The sequence below is a fragment of the Oryzias latipes genome, chromosome 15, assembly GCF_002234675.1.
Source record: "Oryzias latipes chromosome 15, ASM223467v1".
Classification (NCBI taxonomy): Eukaryota; Metazoa; Chordata; class Actinopteri; order Beloniformes; family Adrianichthyidae; genus Oryzias; species Oryzias latipes.
The window spans coordinates 20,314,254-20,335,153 of record NC_019873.2 but is presented as its reverse complement, the minus strand read 5'-3'; the positions used below and the strand labels follow the sequence as shown (position 1 = coordinate 20,335,153).

General features: G+C 38.4%; 1 protein-coding gene across 8 annotated transcripts in view; it reads left to right on the top strand.

Moving 5' to 3' along the window:
• pcdh15 (protocadherin related 15) overlaps positions 1-20,900 on the top strand; it is a 238,136-nt gene that overhangs the window by 195,275 nt on the left and 21,961 nt on the right. For all 8 annotated transcript variants that reach the window (XM_023962996.1, XM_023962995.1, XM_023962992.1 and 5 more), the window contains 3 exons: positions 6,252-6,379; positions 15,356-15,571; positions 18,065-18,153. In XM_023962996.1, the coding sequence (XP_023818764.1) occupies positions 6,252-6,379; positions 15,356-15,571; positions 18,065-18,153 (433 nt within the window). The remainder of the gene's footprint in view (positions 1-6,251; positions 6,380-15,355; positions 15,572-18,064; positions 18,154-20,900) is intronic.

The window sequence follows — 20,900 nt, the reverse complement described above, 5'->3', positions numbered from 1 at the left end:
TAATATATGTATCTCATTTTATTAGTATAAACATATTTATGCAACATCTCCTTTATAATTTTCTTGTTTTTTTTCTTGTTTTTTTTTTCTTTGGACAGAAACAAAATCCCAGTTGAATTATATTACTTAGCAACCAAATAATGAAATCAAACCAAAGATTTATTTATTTCTGGAGCAATGCCAAAAATAGTCTTATTGGTACTTTGAATTAAATTATTACAATTATGTCCATAACTTTCTTCTATTGAAATAAATTAAGTCCTGTTTGATTCTACAATGTGTGTTGACGTTGAGGCGACTATATCTGCAATCAATACAGAAGCAAAATCCGAAAGTCACCAATCATAATACATATGTAAAGAAATGTTACCAAAGAAATCAGAGAAATGCTGTTATCTGCTCTTAAACCTTTGTTCCAACATGGTCTGTCTGTGGGCAAATAATGAGCAAACCTGTATCAGGCACGTAAGTGGCCCTCAACATCAAAGTCGTAGACTGCTCAAGGAAGGGGGAAGTACGTGAGTTGCATTCACATTGTAACGATTTTTCCATTTTTCGACACCCTCTAAATTTTGCGCACAGTGGAAGGGACCCTGTAGTGCTTTTTTTCAACTGAGCGGTCCGGCCGGTTTAGAATGGTCCAGACAATTCAGGTCAGCATTTCCACTCTAAGTTGAACCGTCACGGCACGTGCGGGGTGAAGCTTATAACAACAATGGAGATCGTCCAGCAGATCTTTTTTTTTTCCTTTTGGCTTAGGGGACTTGGTATACACGAAGTATTTAACGTTGTTTGAGAAAAGATTATGGGTGGCAAAGAGGAATACAGCCACTTTCTTGGAAATTTCTTTTGTTGCAATGACCTTTAGCCAATCACTGGGTTTCAACAGTAACTCCACCCTAACCGATCCATTACATTTTACTATGGAGATGCAACCAACAGGGACCAAAAATGGTTTAGCTTGGTTTGGCTTGATCTGAAAATTTTATAACGGAAATGCTCAAAATACTAGATGGATCTGGACTTTACCGTACCATACCACTCAGTGGAAATGAGGCATAAACACCTTACTAACAACTAGAGTGTGGAGTAAGGGCAGTGTCACCCGTGCGTCAGCGCAAACACTTCACGATACATTTACCACATGCATGCCAATATGTTCTATTATTATGATGTCCCTTAAGCTGGCAACGCGAGCCACAAGAGAACTCTAAGACACACTTGTGCTCCCTGAGTGGCTGCATTTTAAAGGGAGATACAATGATACAATGAGCACTGTCCATCACACCTGTGATGGACTGTGCTCATTGTATCATTGTATCTTTTGAAGGCCGCACTCTCAGTTTGTCTTCACACATGTATCATAGCTAGGCTCACGTGTCCATTACACAAACACTGAAGGTACTAAACATTAAGTAACATCTTAAAATGCACCTTTAACAATCATAAAACATGTCCCTGTTATGTGTTTTGAGCATAGGTATTCTCATTGGATTAAAAAATAAAAAATAAAAGTTTAATGTTTAACAAGCACGTCGTTTGCAGTCATAGAGACTTCTTTGTGCTATTTCAGCTGTCCATACTTCAGCTGACATATCATTAACTCTGTTGACGGCCAGTTTACCGACACACAAGCTTTGTGTAATGATGAATGAAATGCTACCAACAAATAACATTCTTTGAATAATCAATAAGTGACTCTTCCTACATTGCTTTTCCTCGGTATTTCTCTCTCACATACTAATGACAGTAATTACCAGTAAACGGTAGTCAGATATACACCAGAGTAGATGTAAAGTAGAGGACTCTGTTATGTCTGTAAGAGTGAAGACCCAAGTAGAACGTGCAGATGCTGCTCCTTACATTACTTGCTTTATGTTATTTTAGTCTCTAGATTTTCCTTTAATAAAGTTACTTAAGTTTGTTTTTTTTACTTCTCCTATCCAACAGCTGGGCAAAAAGATGAGAGCTAAAGGCCTCTTGTGTTGGACATATTTTACTTTAACAACAGGGGTTATGAATCTTCTGACAAACCAGAGGTGTGTCTGAATAAACCCCTTTTGTAATTGAAGCCAAACTTTATTCAATTTTATCATATTTGAAAATCTTTTGTATTGGACCGGTATTGTATTGGAAGGAGGGAAGAAGAAACAGGGATGTTAGGGGGGGTGGGGGGTGGGAGGGTGAATATAGAAGGGACGGGGGGTAAAACCATGAAGCAGCATAAAGCAACAAGTTGCTGGATGGTAAAAACAATTACAGTGAGGTTCAGATGTAATACAAGTCTATAGGGGAAGGTCTGTCCACACACACACCCAAATTCCACAAACATACCTGTTGGCTCCAAAGATGTCCACATGTCATCATGTGCACAATACAAATAATGTTCACACGTATACCTGTGCATTCAAACCAACTAGTGTGAAACATTTCACTCAATCATGCAAGGTATTTGTGCAAAGGTGAGCTAACACCTGTGCTCAAGTGATTGTTTATGTTTTTCTAAAATGGATAATGGAATGTTAAAAGAAGGAGGGAGAGTGCACAGCCATCCCCACCCAAGACCCCCACCGCAACAGCAGCGGCAGCCAGAACCCCCCAACACCCGCACGGCAGCAAATAGAACCGGCCCCCGGGCAATCCCATCCACCACCCACGGATGGGCCCCCACAGCCAGAGAGCAGGGAGGCATTGGCGGGACAGAGAGTGCAAGCTCCAGCCCAACCAGGAGAGCAGCCCCCCCGCCGCATCGGGAGGGCCCAACGCGGGACCCGGCCCCAGAAGAACGCCCACAACCCCAGACGAGCACCCCATCACCACCCAGGAGTGCTGGGCATCCTCCCACCCCAACCCCAGGTACGAGTCAGGACCCCCCAAGGGAGACCCGCCCACGGTTGGTCCAGGAAAGAGCAAGGCAGGGGGCAGCCATCCCCGCCCAGGAGGAGGACACCCAGGGGAAGAGGGGGTCCAACAGAAGTGTTGTAAAGATGGCCCGACCAGGCTCGCCCACAGTTAGAAATTTGACGAGGCCCAGCGCTCAGGGGCAAGGACCAGAACCCACACCACAGGGACACGTTACTAAAGTTACTAAAGTTAATTTAAATCATCAGAGTATTAGTGGCCCATTTTGAATGCCAGGAATTCCGCAATGAAAATGGTTTTAGTGATATAGAAGACACTCTTTTCTCCACTCTGTCAGCCACAACATCTCATAATGTGCAGACATGAATCTGCCTGTAAAGCAAGCTTTAGGAAATATGAAATACAACATACCATTTTCCATTGGGTCATTAATTGATTGCAAATCAGATCCAAATCTAAGAATTGCCTAAAGTCCCACTCCAATCATATTTTTTTTCTATTTTAAAAACGTTCTCATGCTCTTATAATTATTAATATACTGTTCTTAGCCAAAATTAAAACACGTCAATCTTAGGACATAGTTTCTGCAGAGTAGCAGGAGTTCCTTAGACAAATCCATCTGAGTTGTGGGCGGACTGTTGGCATGAAGCAACCCCGCCCCACCCTCCCCTCCCCATTGCTGAGAGCTCTCTGTTTACGCACTCACCCGGTAGCTTATTGCCCCTCGCACCCCCAACATAACAATACCAGTGCAACAAAAATAGCAAGCAATATTAGAGCTATCCAGACTTAAAATTTTGAGCCAGATGCCAGCTCAGACGAGGAGAATTAAGACATACATGGATCTAGGCTTCTGCAAGTGGATGCATCAGAATGGAGCGGAGCAGGGAGCATTTGCCCTCCCACAGCACAAATATGCTCTTTTTCAAATGGTATTTTTATACCTGCTCCTTAATTCACAGCAATTTAATTAAAGAAATACTAAGAAATTCAATTTTAAATATTAATGTTCTTTATGTATGTCCTCCATCATTAAAGAAATGGCACGACAACATGTTAAAAACAGAATTTAAGCACCTTAATGTCCCCAGCAGGAATGAGCAGTGTGAGTAGAAGTCAAGTGGTAAAAACACACCAGCTATGCCTATTAAAGCAAAGGTGTCTCTACTAACCCCTGAATCATTGGGTGTACTCGGCTTTTTATCTTCTGTGTTTTGGTTTAGTGCTAAAAAAATGAAAAAGTGTAAAGTAGTCATGTGTGGCCGTTGATGGAAGTTTTTATTTGACTGACGATTGCTCACAGAAGGTGACTGTTTTGTCATGTCCCTGTGCATAAACTCAGAGTTAATAAGCAAATTTTATAAAGGAATGTGTGTTTGTTCATATGTTTAATGAAATGGATTAAACATTTTCATACACAGGATTTTGAGATCAGACACTGGTTTGCTCATGCTTTCTAAAAATGACTGTATCTGTAGACCCACTCCAACTCACTGACATTGAAGCAGTTCCTTCTGTTTATGGACTAATTTTTATTTATTTATTTATTTATTTATTACCATGCATGTTTATGAGTTTTGCGAAGCGAGTGAGTCAGAGGGGAAAGAATGTATTTATTTTATGTCCTGTGGGTGCATGAGCACTTTTTTACAAAGAGAGATACATTCTGCAGCCCCTTTTCCCCTGTGAGACTTTTCCCTTTTATTTGCACTATTTTGCATGTAGTGTGATGTTTAGTGTTTTGTTTGCCTATTTCCCCTGGTGTAGACATAGTTGGAGAACCTCCAGACTTAACTGTTTTTTATTTTTTGGTATTTTCTTTTATTTTTTTATCAAGCCAGGAGAATAATGGTCCTTAACTGCAGTGTTGAAATGATTTAGCACACTACATATTTATGCCGTGTTTTGCAGGTGTAACTGAGAAATTACAGGGCATCAGGCTTACACTGATTCTAAGTAATCTATGCTTTGAGGGACACAATTAAAGTTGGAAACTTAGCAAGAGAACGTGGATCTTTCAGGAAAGTTCCAAAGTGATGTACGTGAATAATCTCAAGTTTCTTTTTAAAATAATTCTAAGTAGAATTGTGCAACATGAAAAGAAAATTATTTTATTTAAAAATGGGCATCTTACGCCTTCAACTTCAAGGGTTTTTCAAGGCAACAATGACTTCACAGTGTTCAAACGTTTACAGTTTGCTCTTCTAGGTATTAAGCATGACACACTTGACCTCTTATGTAAATTACTTATAGCTAGAGATGTTCTGCTCGAGTGGGCGGCTCGACTTTGCATCGACCTTTCGAGCGGAAAGGTTAGTGGTGGACTATTGAGCGTTGCTTCAGATTGCGTTTGATCACCTGATTTTTCAAATAAAGCTTCATTTCATCACTTGCGTATTGCTAAATGCCAACCATTTGAAGCAGTTTTGATTTCAGAGCGGGGTTATCAATATGACTGTTTTCATAGAGCAGGAGTCAGCAATATTTATGGCATTAAGTGCCAATTGGAAATTTTCTCCGTAACAATTGTGCCATTACCAACTATCACGCGAACTCTAATACAAAGACATACAAAAACATTTCCAACATATCTGAAATTGTATTTAATTCACAAAAGGCAGGTCAAATAGCTTTTTTAAACGTAGTTTGCCATTAACTCAAAACCAGCCAACATTAGTGTGAACAAGACCTCGCAATGATCGCTGAAAATTATAAACCGGCTTGCTTGGTTATTATTCAAAAAACGGAACTTATAAATTCATAACTATCAGTCGCTGTGATGTCAAAAACATGACAGAAAAAAAAACAACTGTGCAATTTAGAGGCGGTAAGAAAGAAATTTCATCTAAAACCGACTCCTAATCCAACCTGCACCTGAGTAATGAGAGAATCTTAAAACCAGAGCAAAAAACAAAAAAAAAACTTTTACTGCGTTTTGCTCACGAAAACTAAAATCATCCCAACTTTTGCAAATATGGATGAGCATATTGTGCATATAAAAGGAAAGTGTTTTAGACGATGACTGCTAGCTCCGCAGAAAGAGTGTGTGTGTGTGTGTGTGTGTGTTAGCCTGGGGGCGGTCCTGGAGGTGGTCGTACAATACACTTAAAAGCTCAAAAAAATAGATTTTTGCATGATATAGGCCCTTTAAGTAATAGAGATTTGTTTTTGCATCGGCCACTGATGTCATCTAACTTTTTGTTTTTGTTTTTTTTAGTGAAAGAACTTTCAGATACATGAATCTCAGTGAAGTTCACATACTGTGATCTAAGGCTTTGTCTGTAGTTGGTTTAAAATGACTGACTACACACTGAGGCTGTTTGTGCATTTTGTCAGAAGTGAATGTCTTCCAGTGATTTGATGTCATCCTGGTGTTTTCTTCAATGCAGCTAACACAGCCAAGGTGTTCATAGAGGTGCAAGATGAGAATGACCACGCTCCCGTCTTCTCCAGGCAGCTGTACATTGGTGGTGTGACAGAGGACACCAAGATTTTCAGCTCTGTTCTCAAGATAGTGGTAAGAAAACGCGTGGCGTGACCTTTAGTTTTTTCTTTTTAACTTATGTCGGCATACAGAGACACAAGCTCCATTCTGCTCCAACCTTTTGCACTTTGTACTTCCCCGAAGCTTTGGACGGACAATTCACCTGATCGGCTCAGTTCATAAAACTTGACCGCTACTTTCATCACTTGTCACTTCCTTTCCTCTGCTTCTCTCCTTCCACTGTCTGCCTCATTCACTATTGAGTTGAATGAGAGTGAGCCGGATGGTGTGATCACCCAATGTTCGCACAAGCATGACTCAACATCTTCCACCTTTATTCTGCTTTGTAAAAGATATTTCATGTTGTCCTGACAGGATACTTTTTATTTTAGTTCACCGATAACAAACAGAGCATATCTCGGACACCAGATGACAACCTTTCCTACTTAGCTACAGCTGACTATGAGATCAAATGTCAAACTAAATGCTTATTTGTTGAGCATTTAGTTTCCCATCATCAAAGTCAAGGATGGCAGAGACTATTTTAAAGCTCTACCAGGGCAAAAAAGAGAAGAAATTACCAAAACTGAGAAAATACACAATTTCAAACCCTTTCAGTGTGTCAGAAACCGAAGGTAGTTATTTAACCCTGAGCTGAATTTCATCCACATTAAAAAATAAAATTCAAACAGGATTTTAGCATTTAAAAACAAAGCCAAGTCATCTTTCTTTCCGGCACAGAGGTGCTGATCCATGCTTTTATTTCTGGTAAAACAGATTACTGTAATGCGCTAGTCCATCCAGAAGGCACATAATATTTTTTTTAGAATTCAGGCACACGTGTGCTGATCAGGACCAGAGGGTGGGAATACATTAAACCCATTTAAAATCTTTCTCCCATGCCATTCAGAATATCATTTAGGGTTCCTTTATTTATTTCTAAACGTTTTCATCGGCTTTAATATTTGTTTGACCTGATTTCGCACTGTTAGACCTCGCGGACCCTGATGTCCTCCAGTACCGACCTCTTAGTTAGTTTTTCTAGAGGTAGAACTTCAAACTGGGGTTAGGCCTCATTCCATCATTATGCTCCTTTCTGTTGAACAGCCTACCAGAGAACTTTAGGGCTGCAAATACTCTCAGACACTCTAAATGAATGCTTAACACCTGCCATTTAACTTGAACTATGACTGATTTTTCATTGGATATTTCATATAAATATAGAATGGCCATTTGGTGGCAGGTCTTTAAAGATTGACACAATGAAAAAGTCTATTAAGATTTTAACATTCATGAGACGGTGTAGCTCCCTGAAAGTATTAAACCTGTATTTATAAAGATTTTGGAGTCTAAATTTTTACAATATTATTTTTCATAAAAAGCTATTTAAAATTGTATTGTTGAACTTCTGTATAGTTCAAATCACAAAAAAGTTAGATGGGGAATAGGGTACTTAATTATTTGTTTTTTTACAATAAGATTTAGATGGAATTAAATAGAATCACTGGAAAAAATAAGATTTGATGTTAAACATTTATGTGTACAGAGCTTAAAAAGAAGAAATTACAAACTGATGTTACTGAATAGACATTTGTAATCACTATGTCTACAATCTGTCTGTAATCGTGCCATTTATCTCTGCTTTTGTGAGGAGAAGTGCTTTGTAGGAACATGCTCTAAAAGTACCATTTCATTTAAAACTCATGCAGTTAAGTACAGCACATCCCCACTTTCTACAGTGGAGCATTGAGTCAACATTCTTCCACAAAGTTATGTTAGTGAGACAGAGAGTTTGACAAGCTCCTGTTAAGACTACTAGAGTGTAAAAACTATTACTGTTATTTGTTACCAGATCGAAAGCACTGCTGCAAAACACAATTTTAAACAGAGAAGTAGGAGCAGACTGTTCCAAGACAATTTAAAACTGATTGCAGCAGCGAGTGGAACGGAACTATGAGAAATTGCCGTTTCTCTCGTCGTGAACTTGCATTTGGTTTTCAAAAGTATACAGCATTTTGGGGTTTAGATCCTCAGAATATTCAATACTCAACTCGATGTCGTTTTTTTTTTCTTTTGATAAAAGTGAAGCTTTTGCACTAAAGCTGTTTTAGCAGTTTGATTCGCAAAACACTTAATACTACCTATACCTAGAGGGACCGTTCTTTAAGAAAAGTTTAATTTCTGGATTTTTGGTGCCAGTGTTCTTTGTTTGTAGCTTTGACAGTGATATCTTACCAGTTTTGCTCATAACAGTTCAAAATTTTACTATGAAGCAGAAAAAATTGAGACGTGTAGCTGAAAAGTAATCAAATTTGGGTGATTTTGTTTTACATTTACTATTAATGATTTTTTTAATTATTGAGTTTTCTCACCTGCATAGGGAAAAAGAAACAAATACGATCTCTGCGTTCACTTTGATTTTCAGCAAAACATTATATTTTTTTAAAACACTTAAAAATTAGAGTTCCCTATAACTAGCTACTTGAGAAAACAAAAAAGAGAAAGTTGTATCACCTCGGTGCCACTCAGTGCCTGTTCCTGAAGAGAGACATTTGTTTGGTCCAGCATGCTTATGGTAAGCTAATTCTCTATATATTCTAAAATGTTGGATTTGAACCTTTATTAAAAATTGTTAATCATTTGACTTGTTATTTCTTCATTTTGTTGATCTCAATCGTCTCCCAAATAAAGGACCAAGGTGCAACAAACTACTTTATCAAGTTTACATATGTTTTTTTATAGTGGGTTTGACAGCTGTCAGACATCTTTACTGAACTATTCTAAATTCCCTCTTTGTCTGTTAAAATGACAATGAGCCATAATTTAGTCTATTATGACTTTAAACATCATCAAATGGATTACTCTAATGCACAAGATAGCTTCTGTTTTTCATTATCCAGTTCTGGTGTTAAGGTAAGTGAGTAAGTGTAACATATCAAAAATAAGTTTATAATCCAGGAAACATTTTGTTTCCATCTTTTTTTTTTGGCAGACCGTAGAGTAATCTTGCACAAAATTTGCTTACATGTGTTTATTTTCTTGAACCAGTGCTTTGGTTCCTCCTTGTCCTGCCTTTAATTTGACTAAATGTCTAGAGTAAAAGGACTTTTTATCCATTCCATTTTTTCTCTTTTGAATACCTTAATCACATCTGCCCTTATGGGTTGTGTGTGGTCAAAAAGTGGTCAAATCTGTAAAGGCCTGCAGGTGGCCTGCAGGAAATATAAGAGTCGTAGGGCAAAAATGTTTGTGCATAATTTCTTAGCTAACACTTAAACAACACGTAAGGGCAGGGTGAAGTTGTTGAGACACAGGTGTGATGTACAGATTTTTCATTTTTTTCAACCCCCCCAAAACCTGCGCCATATGTGGAGTTTAAGTGAGAGGTGCGAACTCCTTGCGCACCCCCTTGTGCAACACTACTTTATCCCTTGCGTGCAGCCTGGCTGTTGGAAATGTGGAAATTTGACAATCAGAGCGTAATGTGGGCATCTTACTAGCACTTTACTAACAACGGGAGTGCTGCATAAAGGATACAATACAACATGCATAATCCTTACAAATACTTCACGATAATACACTTACCACATGCACAGCAATCACACGTTCCAATTTCCCGATGTCCGTTAAGGTGGCCGATCGAACCTCTAGACACAACTGAGCTCCCCTTTAGATGCACCCCCTCTTTAACTATGGCCCTCCATGGGCCCTGACAATACAAAAACCTGCAGCATCCGTACGGGTCAACCCTTGTATAGATGCAAAAAAAAAAATTGTCGTGTACCTGTGTAGGTACCATAACCATTTGGCCTGCAATAACTGGTTGGGGTACACTATAACAAAGCACCTTCCCTGCCTGCAAACACCAAGCTAAGAGACTCCAGCTGCTCTGCTCAGAGATACGGTTCATTTGTGTGGAGCAGCAGGTTCATTCTAACAGCCACAGATCTTTTTACAAAGTGGGTTGTGGCAAAATCTCTCCATAAACATCACAAAGAATAATGTCAGACACAACTTATGAGGGAAAATAACTATATTACAAAAGGAAACTTGAAAGGAAAATATGTAGAGCCCGAGCAGATCTGGATGCTATGTAGTTTGTCCAAGTGGGGCTACCGTAGGGTGACGTCATCCTCAGTCGAAAGGACCCCAAACGGTTATTACAGGCCAAATAGTTATGGTACCTACACCTGCACTGCTCAGGTTGCACAGAATGTACTTCCATTTGTGGAAAAATTGAAAGTAAATAAGATAAAGATGTTGAAACTTTGATTTGGCCTTACCACTTATCTAAGTGCAGGACTCCAAAAAAAAATCTAAAATTATACAGCAGCAGAAAAAGGCCGAGGTCCACTCTTTACTCTGACAGTCTTGGATTGATCAGCACCTTGATAAGACTTTTTTGAGCACTTATTCTGACAAAAAGATTGGGCCTTTTTTCTGCCTGCACCATGGGCCACATAAAGGTTTTTGTGAGTGGAAAGAAAGACAAATTAATTAAATAAATCAACATTAGAATCCCTGTCACCTGTCATGTGGTTCTTAGAAATAAGGATTTCAGGAGCTTTCCAAGAACCAATGCAACAGTGTCATTAAGCACCAACTCAAATGTGAAATAAAACTTCTGGACATTGCACCAGCTTTCATATAATAGACTGAGTTGGTTCAAGGCAAAAATAATAATAATAATACATAAATCGACCCAGACATCTGCTACTGTCACCACCACTGTTACCAGAGGCCAACAAATCTTTGGCATCTACAAGGGGAAGGTTTCGGTGCCAGACTTCATTAGTTACAAAGCAGAGCGGCCTTTCCCCCCTCGTTTAAGATAATCACTAAAATATTACTGGTCATAAACACACAATAATAACATTTTCATTTTCTTACACCTAAATCTTGTTGCTATATAACTTTGAGCCAGAGGACTAATTCCATTGATATGAAAATATTAACTAGGCCAAAAGTGAAAAAGGAAAATGATGGTAATCAGGCTGATTGTCTGACTGCATGATTACAGTTGGAGTTCTCTATAATCAGGAAGTAAAAACTCCAGGGCAGATTTTTTTTTTTTTTTATTATCACTGTCAAACAATGTTGGAAACAAAAATGTTCTAAAAAGAGCATCTTCCCTACTTAATGGAATATAATGGGATTCAAATGCTATTTAACACTAAACCATTTCCCTATAGTGTCTTAATAGAACACTTCTTCCTGATGTGCCCTTCATAAAAGATGTCTGTAAATGTAGTGGCAGTTTTTTGCTCCGTGTGATTGCTTGACTGTGTTGATTTATGCAGTCCCTTCACTGGAACCAACTCTCCTTCCACCTCCCTTCTACTGTGCCAGTTGCCAAAAAAGAAAAAGAAAAAATTGCTCCTATTTATCAGTGTCACCAGCCAAAGACAAGCTCTCTGAAAATTGATGTCTGCAAGTAAGCTCATTGGCCGATCAGAAATTTATGCCTCAGAGGTCAATGGCTGATTTATTCATTTATTTATTTTTATTTTCTTTGGGGGGGGGGGGGGGGGTAAATTTAAAAAAGCCCTTCTTCCGAGTCATTCTTGTGTTTGTGGTTTTTGTGCATTGAAATGTTTTCTTACATTTCAGTTTCATCATGCTCTTTTGATGACATTTCCGCTTTTCAGCACTGCATTGAACTGCAAGAGTCCAACTTTTCTGTTTTACTTCACTTTCTAAAGCAATCATGTTTGAGCACAGCAGGTAGTTTTTATGGAAAATATACTCACTGTATCCTGTTTTTTTTTAAGCTGTAGTTGTGCACAACAACTGAGCAGCGAGATAATTTCTTTAGATCCTTCAGAAGTACATTTATAAAATTCCCAGATATATTTTCATTAAATAAACAACATTCTGCACAAAATACACTAGATTACCAAAAGTGTTTACTCACCGGATGACATTGTAATTTGCAGTGAGAGTAGAGAGCAGGTGGAGGAACAGCTAGAGAGGTGGAGGTTTGCTCTGGAAAGAAGAGGTATGAAGGTCAGTCGTAGTAAGACAGAATACATGTGTCTGAACGAGAGGGATCAAGGTAGAAGCGTTAGGTTACAGGGGGCTGAGGTGAAGAAGGTGCAGGAGTTTAAGTACTTGGGGTCAACAGTTCAGTGTGATGGGGATTGTGGAAAAGAGGTGAAGAGGCGAGTGCAGGCAGGTTGGAGCGGTTGGAGGAAAGTGTCAGGAGTGTTGTGTGACAGAAAAGTGCCAGCAAGACTCAAAGGAAAGGTGTACAAGACAGTGGTGAGACCAGCTCTGCTCTATGGGTTAGAGACGGTAGCAGTGAGACAGAGACAAGAGGCTGAGATGGAGGTAGCAGAGATGAAGATGTTGAGGTTCTCCTTAGGAGTGACCAGGTTAGACAGGATAAGGAACGAGTACATCAGAGGGACGGCTCATGTTGCCTGTGTTAGCGACAAAGTCAGAGAAGCCAGACTGAGATGGTTTGGACATGTTCAGAGGAGGGATAGTGGATACATTGGTAGAAGGATGTTGGAGATGGAGCTGCCTGGCCGGAGGGCAAGAGGACGGCCAAAGAGGAGATATATGGATGTCTTAACAGAGGACATGAAGTTGGCTAACGTTAGGGTAGAAGATGTCCATGATAGAGTGAGGTGGAAAAGGATGATTCGCTGTGGCGACCCCTGATGGGAAAAGCCGAAAGAGAAAGAAGTTTACTCACCTGCCTTGACTCGCATATGAACTAAAGTTCCATCCCATTCCTAATCCATACAGTTCAATATGATGTCAGTCCACTTTTTTCCAGCTATTACAGCTTCAACTCTTCTGGGAAGGCTGTCCACAAGGTTGAGGATTGTGTTTATAGGAATTTTTGACCAATGCTTCTAAAAGCATTGGTGAGATCACACACTGATGTCGGTCAAGAGGATCTGGCTCTCAGTCTCCGCTCTAATTCATCCCAAAGGTGTTCTATCGGGTTCAGGTCAGGACTTTGTGCAGACCAGTCAAGTTCATCCACACCAGACTCTGTCATCCATGTCTTTATGGACCTTGCTTTGTGCTCTGGTGCACAGTCATGTCGGAAGAGGAAGGGGCCCGCTCCAAACTGTTCCCACAAGGTTGGGAGCATGGAATTTGCCAAAATGTTTTGGTGTCCTGTGGCATTCAGAGTTCCTTTCACTGAAACTAAGGGGCCAAGCCCAAGTCCTGAGAAACAAACCCCATACCAAAATTCCTCCTCCACCAAATTTCACACTCAGCACAATGCAGCCTGAAATCTATCGTTCTCCTGGCAACTTTCAAACACAGACTAATCCATCAGATTGGATTAGATGGCCATATGGAAAACCATGATTCATCACTCCATAGAACACGTCTCTAAATCCTGTGGCGCCGTGCTTCACACCACTGCATCCGATGCTTTGCATTGCACTTGTGTGGATGTGGCTTGGACGCAGCTTCTTGGTCATGGAAACCCATTCTGTTAAGCTCTTTGTGTACTGTACTTGGGCTAATCTGAAGTTCACATGAAGTTTGGAGCTCTGTAGCAATTGACTGTGCAGAAAGTCGGCGACCTCTTTACCCTATGCACTTCAGCATCCGCTCCCACCTCTCCATCAGTTTATGTGGCCTGCCACTTGGTGGCTGAGTTGCTGTTGTTCCCAAACTATTCCACTTTGTTATGACAGAGCTGACAGTTGACTGTGGAATATTTAGGAGTGAAGAAAATTCACCACTGGATTTGTTGCACAGGTGGCATCTTATGACAGCTCCACGCTGGAATTCACTGAGCTCCTGAGAGCGGCCCATTCTTTCACAAATGTTTGCAAAAATAGTCTGCATACCTGAGTGCTTGATTTTAAACACCTGTGGGCAGCCCAAGGGATTAAGACACCTGATTCTGATTATTTGGATGGGTGAGCGGTTAGTTTTGGTAATATAGTGTAAACAAAGGTTTGCTCTCAAGGTAGAAAGCATTTATCTTTACTTAATGTATCTTCCTTTTAGCACTTCAGAACTGTAGAATTAATCACTTTGGAATAGTCAATGCAAAATACTAAGGTTCAGTGAAAGACATAAAACATCTCAGAGTTAAAGAAAAAAAATTGACTATTTTTACCAAAATTCGCCCAAAACCAAACTGTCTTCTATAACAGAGTATTAGCACCAATGTTAAAGAAAAAAAATAAAAAATAAATATATATATATATATATATATATATATATATATATATATATATATATATATATATATATATATATATATATATATATATATATATATATATATATATATATATATATATATATATATGAGAATAAAGTCTTAAAATTATGGGGAAAAGGTTTTCATTTTCTAAGATTAAACGCATAAAATTTTGAGAAAAATTTAATTTTACAAGGAAAAAGCCGTGCTTTTTCAAAAATAAAATTGGTTGTAGCGTCCCCTTCACATCATCTGCCGAGTAAATCCATCAATGTAGCCATTTAAGGCAATGCCATGAGGCTTTAGTTTATCAAAGGAATCTATGTGCCATATTGCATGTGAACCTGTGAAACTATTCTGCCGACAGACAGCCTTAATGGCACACAGGCCGAAAATCAACTCCTTTTTAGTCAAGAATCTTCTTCTGATGAGGCCCAGATGAGGCAAATTTTCCTTCAAAAATAAAACAATATTGACTCACTAAAAGACTTAATATTTTCTTATTTGTGAAACCAATGCTTAAGTAATCCCTTATAATGTCTTCTACATCTCTCATACTAAAACACAATATTGTTTTTGTTTGCTTACATTTGTCAGCCTTTTGCCTCTTAAATGTATTACTTTAATCTCATAAATTCTCAATGTATACCTTATGAAAATATGACTTTATTCTCGTAAAATGTTGACTTTTCTTGTTATTTTATTACTTCATAATTACTTTATTTTTCTTTTTTTCTTTTAATGGTGGTCCTAATCCTCCGTCATAAAAATATTCCCTAATTTTCCACCCATCTTTTCTCAAATGCTGTGTTTTTTTTTTGCAGGCCACAGATAAGGACACAGGAAATTACAGTGCCATGGCATACCGTCTGATCATCCCCCCTGCAGCAGAGGGTCAGGACAGCTTTGTCATTGAGACCTACACAGGTGTCATCAAGTCAGCCATCATGTTTCGAAACATGCGCAGGTCCTACTTCAAGTTTGAAGTCATTGCTACAGACGACTATGGGAAAGGTCTAAGCAGCAGTGCCCAGGTTGTGGTGAGTTACCAGTTTGAGACTTTTTTTCATAGTAACTATGTGAGAGTGGACATGGATAAATATAGAGGATGCATTTACTGTATACTTCTGGGCTTGCAGCTCAGAGGAGCAGTGATGCATGCTGAGCAGCTTCCACAGAAAATATAGCCTCTTCTTCTCAACATTTCCCCTTTTTATTTCCTTCATATATCCATGTACTTTAGTGAAGTAGCCATTCTTCATTTCTTGAAAACATCTTGATTAACATAATTGTTTATCACTTTGGTCAAGCTGCTTCTTTTTCCTGTACTTGTGTAAACTGAGTTAAGCTGCCATTACACATTTCAGGGAATGTTTTTCACGTCTGTCCAATAACTGTTATCCATCTCATACAGAGTCTTATTAGTCAGTGACCTTAATTTGACAAGCCCTCTCAAAGAGGATATGCAAGATGTACCACAGAGGAAGATGTATCCTTTTCTTGTAAGCTATAAAAAACCTCAGATATTTTTCTAAGCCTAAGTAAAGAACACAGAAGTCTGAATGATTTGTAGGTGATTATAAAAATAAAGCAGATCTGCTGAAAGTATAATAAAACTAACTTAATATCACAGGAAGATTTAGCTATACCCATTTTGATCTAATGTAGCTAATGACTTTATCTGCATGTGTGTAGATCTTGCCTGGAGTCTTGGTGGTTTAAAAGGGCAGCTCTCTGATCTCCTTAGTTACACAAACCTCTCAAGTGTAGTAGCCCTTCTCAAGCATGTCTCATGAAAAAAGAAAAAAGAAATGCTGCGGCTATTATCCCACATGGTTCCAGCCGAGAACTCACAGAACACAAAAAAAAAGTAAGAATATCCAAAGAGGTTTTTATCAACATGGATATATTAGGTATTGAAGCTCACACATGCATATAGACAACGGGTGTAACGATTCATTTTAATAACGATTTGATTCATATCATAATTTGTGGTTAAAATTCTTAGGCTATATTGGTTCATTTTGAACAATCCGATTCGCAATCGATCCAGGAAATCTTTATCCAAAAATTCAACCAATGTGACTCAGAGATAAATACCTGAACAGTACAGGTGAAGTTTTCCAGATTGCTTGTCTTTCTTGCAAGATAATTAAGTGTCAATTATATATGTGTACAAATAAGTTAGCAAGAATTAATGGCAAATCGACTCACCTTTATGTTTCATAAACTTCAGTCCACTGTTGTTTTTTCTAATACAAACAAAACATGATACCACACTGGATGGTCACGTCTTTGCAAAATTCCAAGCGTTTCCACACATTGGCTTGATCTTTTTTTATGCTGCCATCACGTTTTGTCCGCTGTGATGGTACTTGGTCGTTTTTTCGCTATAGTAAACCTTCCATGCTCCAATAGAAATGGTATTTTCCAATATCTATATAACCAATTTATTTCATTTTGAAGTGATTTTATAGTGGTGTAGGTCAATTCAATGAACAACTTGCCTCAGACAGATTGATCTGGTTGGATCGTAAGAATATAAATCGACTCATTGGTTAAGTTGATCGTTACACCCCTAGTGTAGAAACATTTAAACATTTAATTTGAAGTTCAATAAAAAGCACAGTTTTACTTGTAAACACACACCTTTTAATCACAAATGTTTATAATGTAATGTAAAAAAGAAAAGCTCTTTACAGCATAAGATCATAAGGTGCTGCCACAAATAACTAATGTGTGTTAATATTGTTTTATGTCGGTGAATGCTCCTTGGGGCATATCATCATAGAGCCATTAGAAGCCTCGCAGATGAACGCTGTCTTTTGTTTTGCTTTGTTTACTCAGCACTTGTTTTAGTTCCAGGCTCTTAAATTATTCACAATATGCACATTATACTCAACGTGTGGCCTCTTCTGCTTGCTGATGATCCAATTAAAGTCTGTCAAACCTTAGAGAGAATTAACTCTGTAGACGTTATGTACATCTGCCTTCTTATATGATTGTAATTCTCCTAGTAATTTCCAAACACGCCTGCTGTTTGGTGCTCAGCTTTGCCTCCAATTCACTGCTTATTTTTCCTGACAGTGGACAGGCTTATTTTTCGTTTCAGTGAAATATGTCTGGCTAACAAGTCTCTAATGAGACAGAAGGAGGGTCTGGGACATTGCCTGAATATGTGAGAACAGTGAGTGCTTAACCACAGCGCTCGTTAATTTTCAAAGGGTAAACCTAATTTCACAGGAGCCCCATGGGAGACTTGGCTTCAGAACACAGATGCTGTTGCCTGTGCACTTAAGAGTGGCATCAGAATGATTCCCTGTTAAGTTTACTGCATGGCGCCAGTACAAGCAGGTAATTGTAAACGCTGACTTGCTGCACCGAAAGAATCACTTGAATGAGCCGATCGAACGCACAGAAGGAGACGTGCATATTTGGCCCCATCAATGTGTGTCTTGATCTCCTGCAAACTGTTTGCTTCCTCATTGTCGTTTTGTTGTGTCTCTCCTTTTACGGTCCACTGATTCTCGAAGGTTTCTGTAGTCAACGCCTTGGACATGCAGGTGGTTGTGTCCACTGTCCCTCCCTCTTTAGTCGAAGAGAAAAAGGAGGAGCTCATTAGGTAAGACGAAAGGCACTTATTTCTGAAAAATTGAAGGTCAGTCCATGTTCTTCTGTTTAATTAAACAAAATCTGTATCTGCAAGTCCACGGAACAAGGAATAATTCTTTTGTGTTTATCTTTCCTATTTTGGTTAATGGACTAGGGTCTTAAAGGGTATTAAATGATTAACATGTCTTTCAAGTCACCTTGCTGCCTCTTACTGCTTTATCAAACACAAAACGCACTACTTTCTAGGATTTTCCTTTAACCTTTTAATAAAATTAGTAATTTTTATATTAAAGAACCTTGTTGACATTCAAAGCAAATATAAAACACTATTATGTGTGATAGTTGGAGCTCAGTAGGTATAAGGACGGCTTTTACCTTCTTTTTCCCCAACATAGTTCAAGGTTTATGTCCTGGATTGTTGATGTGTCCTTGATCAAAAACACTTATCTTATTGGTTCATATTCACGCATTTGTGGATGTGTTAGATCTAACAAAAGTCCACGCTTCATTTGCTAAGCATATCTTCAATGATTTAATGCAGTTGCATGCATATCGCACCATTTAACCAATATTTAATTCGAGCGATTAGAAAATTCAATGGCGACTCAAAGTCGTGCCAGAAAATTGAAGTTTCCACATCTAAGGATTTCAACAAGGCTGCTATTTAATTTGGACTCAGTTCCAAAAAAACAAAAAAAAATTTCTGTAAATATTTACTTTATAATGCAACTATAACTTTACCAATTTTCAATAAAGATATGGTGCAAATAGCAAACCATTTCAAATGTTGCTTCTTTTTAAAATTATTCTTTATGTTTTGGCTTTAAAATACAAAAAAAAAAAAATCTGATCTACCACCTGCATTGTCTTGTCTGCACCATTTATTGACCACAAACATTGTTTATAGATGTAATCATCTTCAGAAAGATTTTGCATATGATAAAAAAGCAAGCTTTGTTGATATAAAAAAAAAGTCAAAATCTTAAAGATTCCTATATATCACTATAAATAAAATACCAAACCACTGAAATGCTTGAGCCAATCGCGTCATCAAGCTTGAAAAGCATAAATGCTTCTCTGAGGTTCTTCGCAATTATCATGGACAGTGGCATGGGAAACCTGCCAAACCTATGGCCAAACATGCAATCAACAGTATGAAGTTGATTGCATGACTGCTTGGGATGCAATATGATTGATGCAATGACCGATTGCTAAGAAATATAAACCCAAAATTACACAATTCTGTTTAAAGTGAGGAAGGTTTTTTTTTTCCTTATTGCAGAATCAATAATACCTCTTATGCTATGTTCACACTGGGCTCGTAAGAGACCATTTCCAATGAAAATTCTTTGTAAACGTGCATAAACACGCATAACTGCGCATTTCGAGATGAATGATGATGAATGATTGAATAGTGATGTTCACACTTCACACTTCACTTTAAGCCAGTTTCTGCCTCTACGTACAAAATATGCAACCAACAAACGCCCGTTTAGATTACATCAGTTAACTGTTAACCAACTCGGATTTGGTAGCGATGTATAGGTAGCCTCTTTTTCAAACCAGGACAGTACCAACCGAAAATTGATGAAAAGTTGATATTTCCGGCTGGAATTTTATGACACCAAGTTTTTCATTTATCAGAATAGAGCTAAATAAAATAAATAATGAAGAAAAGAAAAAGCCTGGAGCAAGATTTGCACCGCTTAGACATTTTGCACCAAGGCTCTTCCAACTGTGAGTACTTGCCCTAGTCTTGGGTACCGACAGCCCAGTGTGAACACCATATGGTAAAAGTGCATACAAGAATGCCAGTTTAGCGCGTTTGTGAATGTGCAGCACACTCCCGGTGTGTGCGTAGCATTAGATATTCACAGTGTGTCATTTGGGGTTTATGTGTGATTCACCAACTGCTGCCTTATCCACAAATGGATAGACAATATGACGGTTGGCTGGTTGGAATCTCATGATCAAAGGCCATTGTTCCACTTTATAACGACACTTCACTTCCACTTCGTTTGTAAAGATAGGCTGTTACGCCTGAAGTGCACGCACAAAGTTGAGATTGTTCATTTTTAAACTTTGCCCGTTTTCCTTGTCCTTACACTGTTCATTATTTTGTTAAAATTGATGTTGCACAGAGAAAACCCCACAGAACATGTGTTACATATGTTTCATTGAACCATGTTAACCTTGAACATTCAAGAGTTAGACTCACCTTCCACTTTTGCACTGTATGTTTTGAATTAACCAAAGCCTCACATTTGTGCCTCAACTTAAAAATCTTCAATATTTGACATTCTTTGGACTTTTTTTCTTATTGTTTTCAAATCGTATTTTTCAAGTCTGCACAATTTTGGCACCTAATTTCTTTATAGCAAACACTTGTTCAGAGTGAAATCTCAGTCGTGTTTTTATTTGCATTGTCAAACCTCGCCACCTTTGAAGTGACAATGACAATGCTCCTCAAGCATTAAAAATACATTAAACATTTTAGAGTTCCTACTTTGGCTTTTTTTTTTAATAATTTGCTCCCATATAAACAATGGTATATTGTTTTTAAACATCAAAATATTTTTTTTTTCCTAATTCACTCTTACCTTCGTGAACACTTTAATGTTTGCTTGGATCTGTACCTTTGGGTGTTTCCAATGTTGACAAGGTTCCCAATAGGAATTTACAAAGGGTTTATTTCAAAACACCATTTCAACCTTGACGCAAATCCTAAAAAAAAAAAAATAAGGGTTGTCTAGTGCG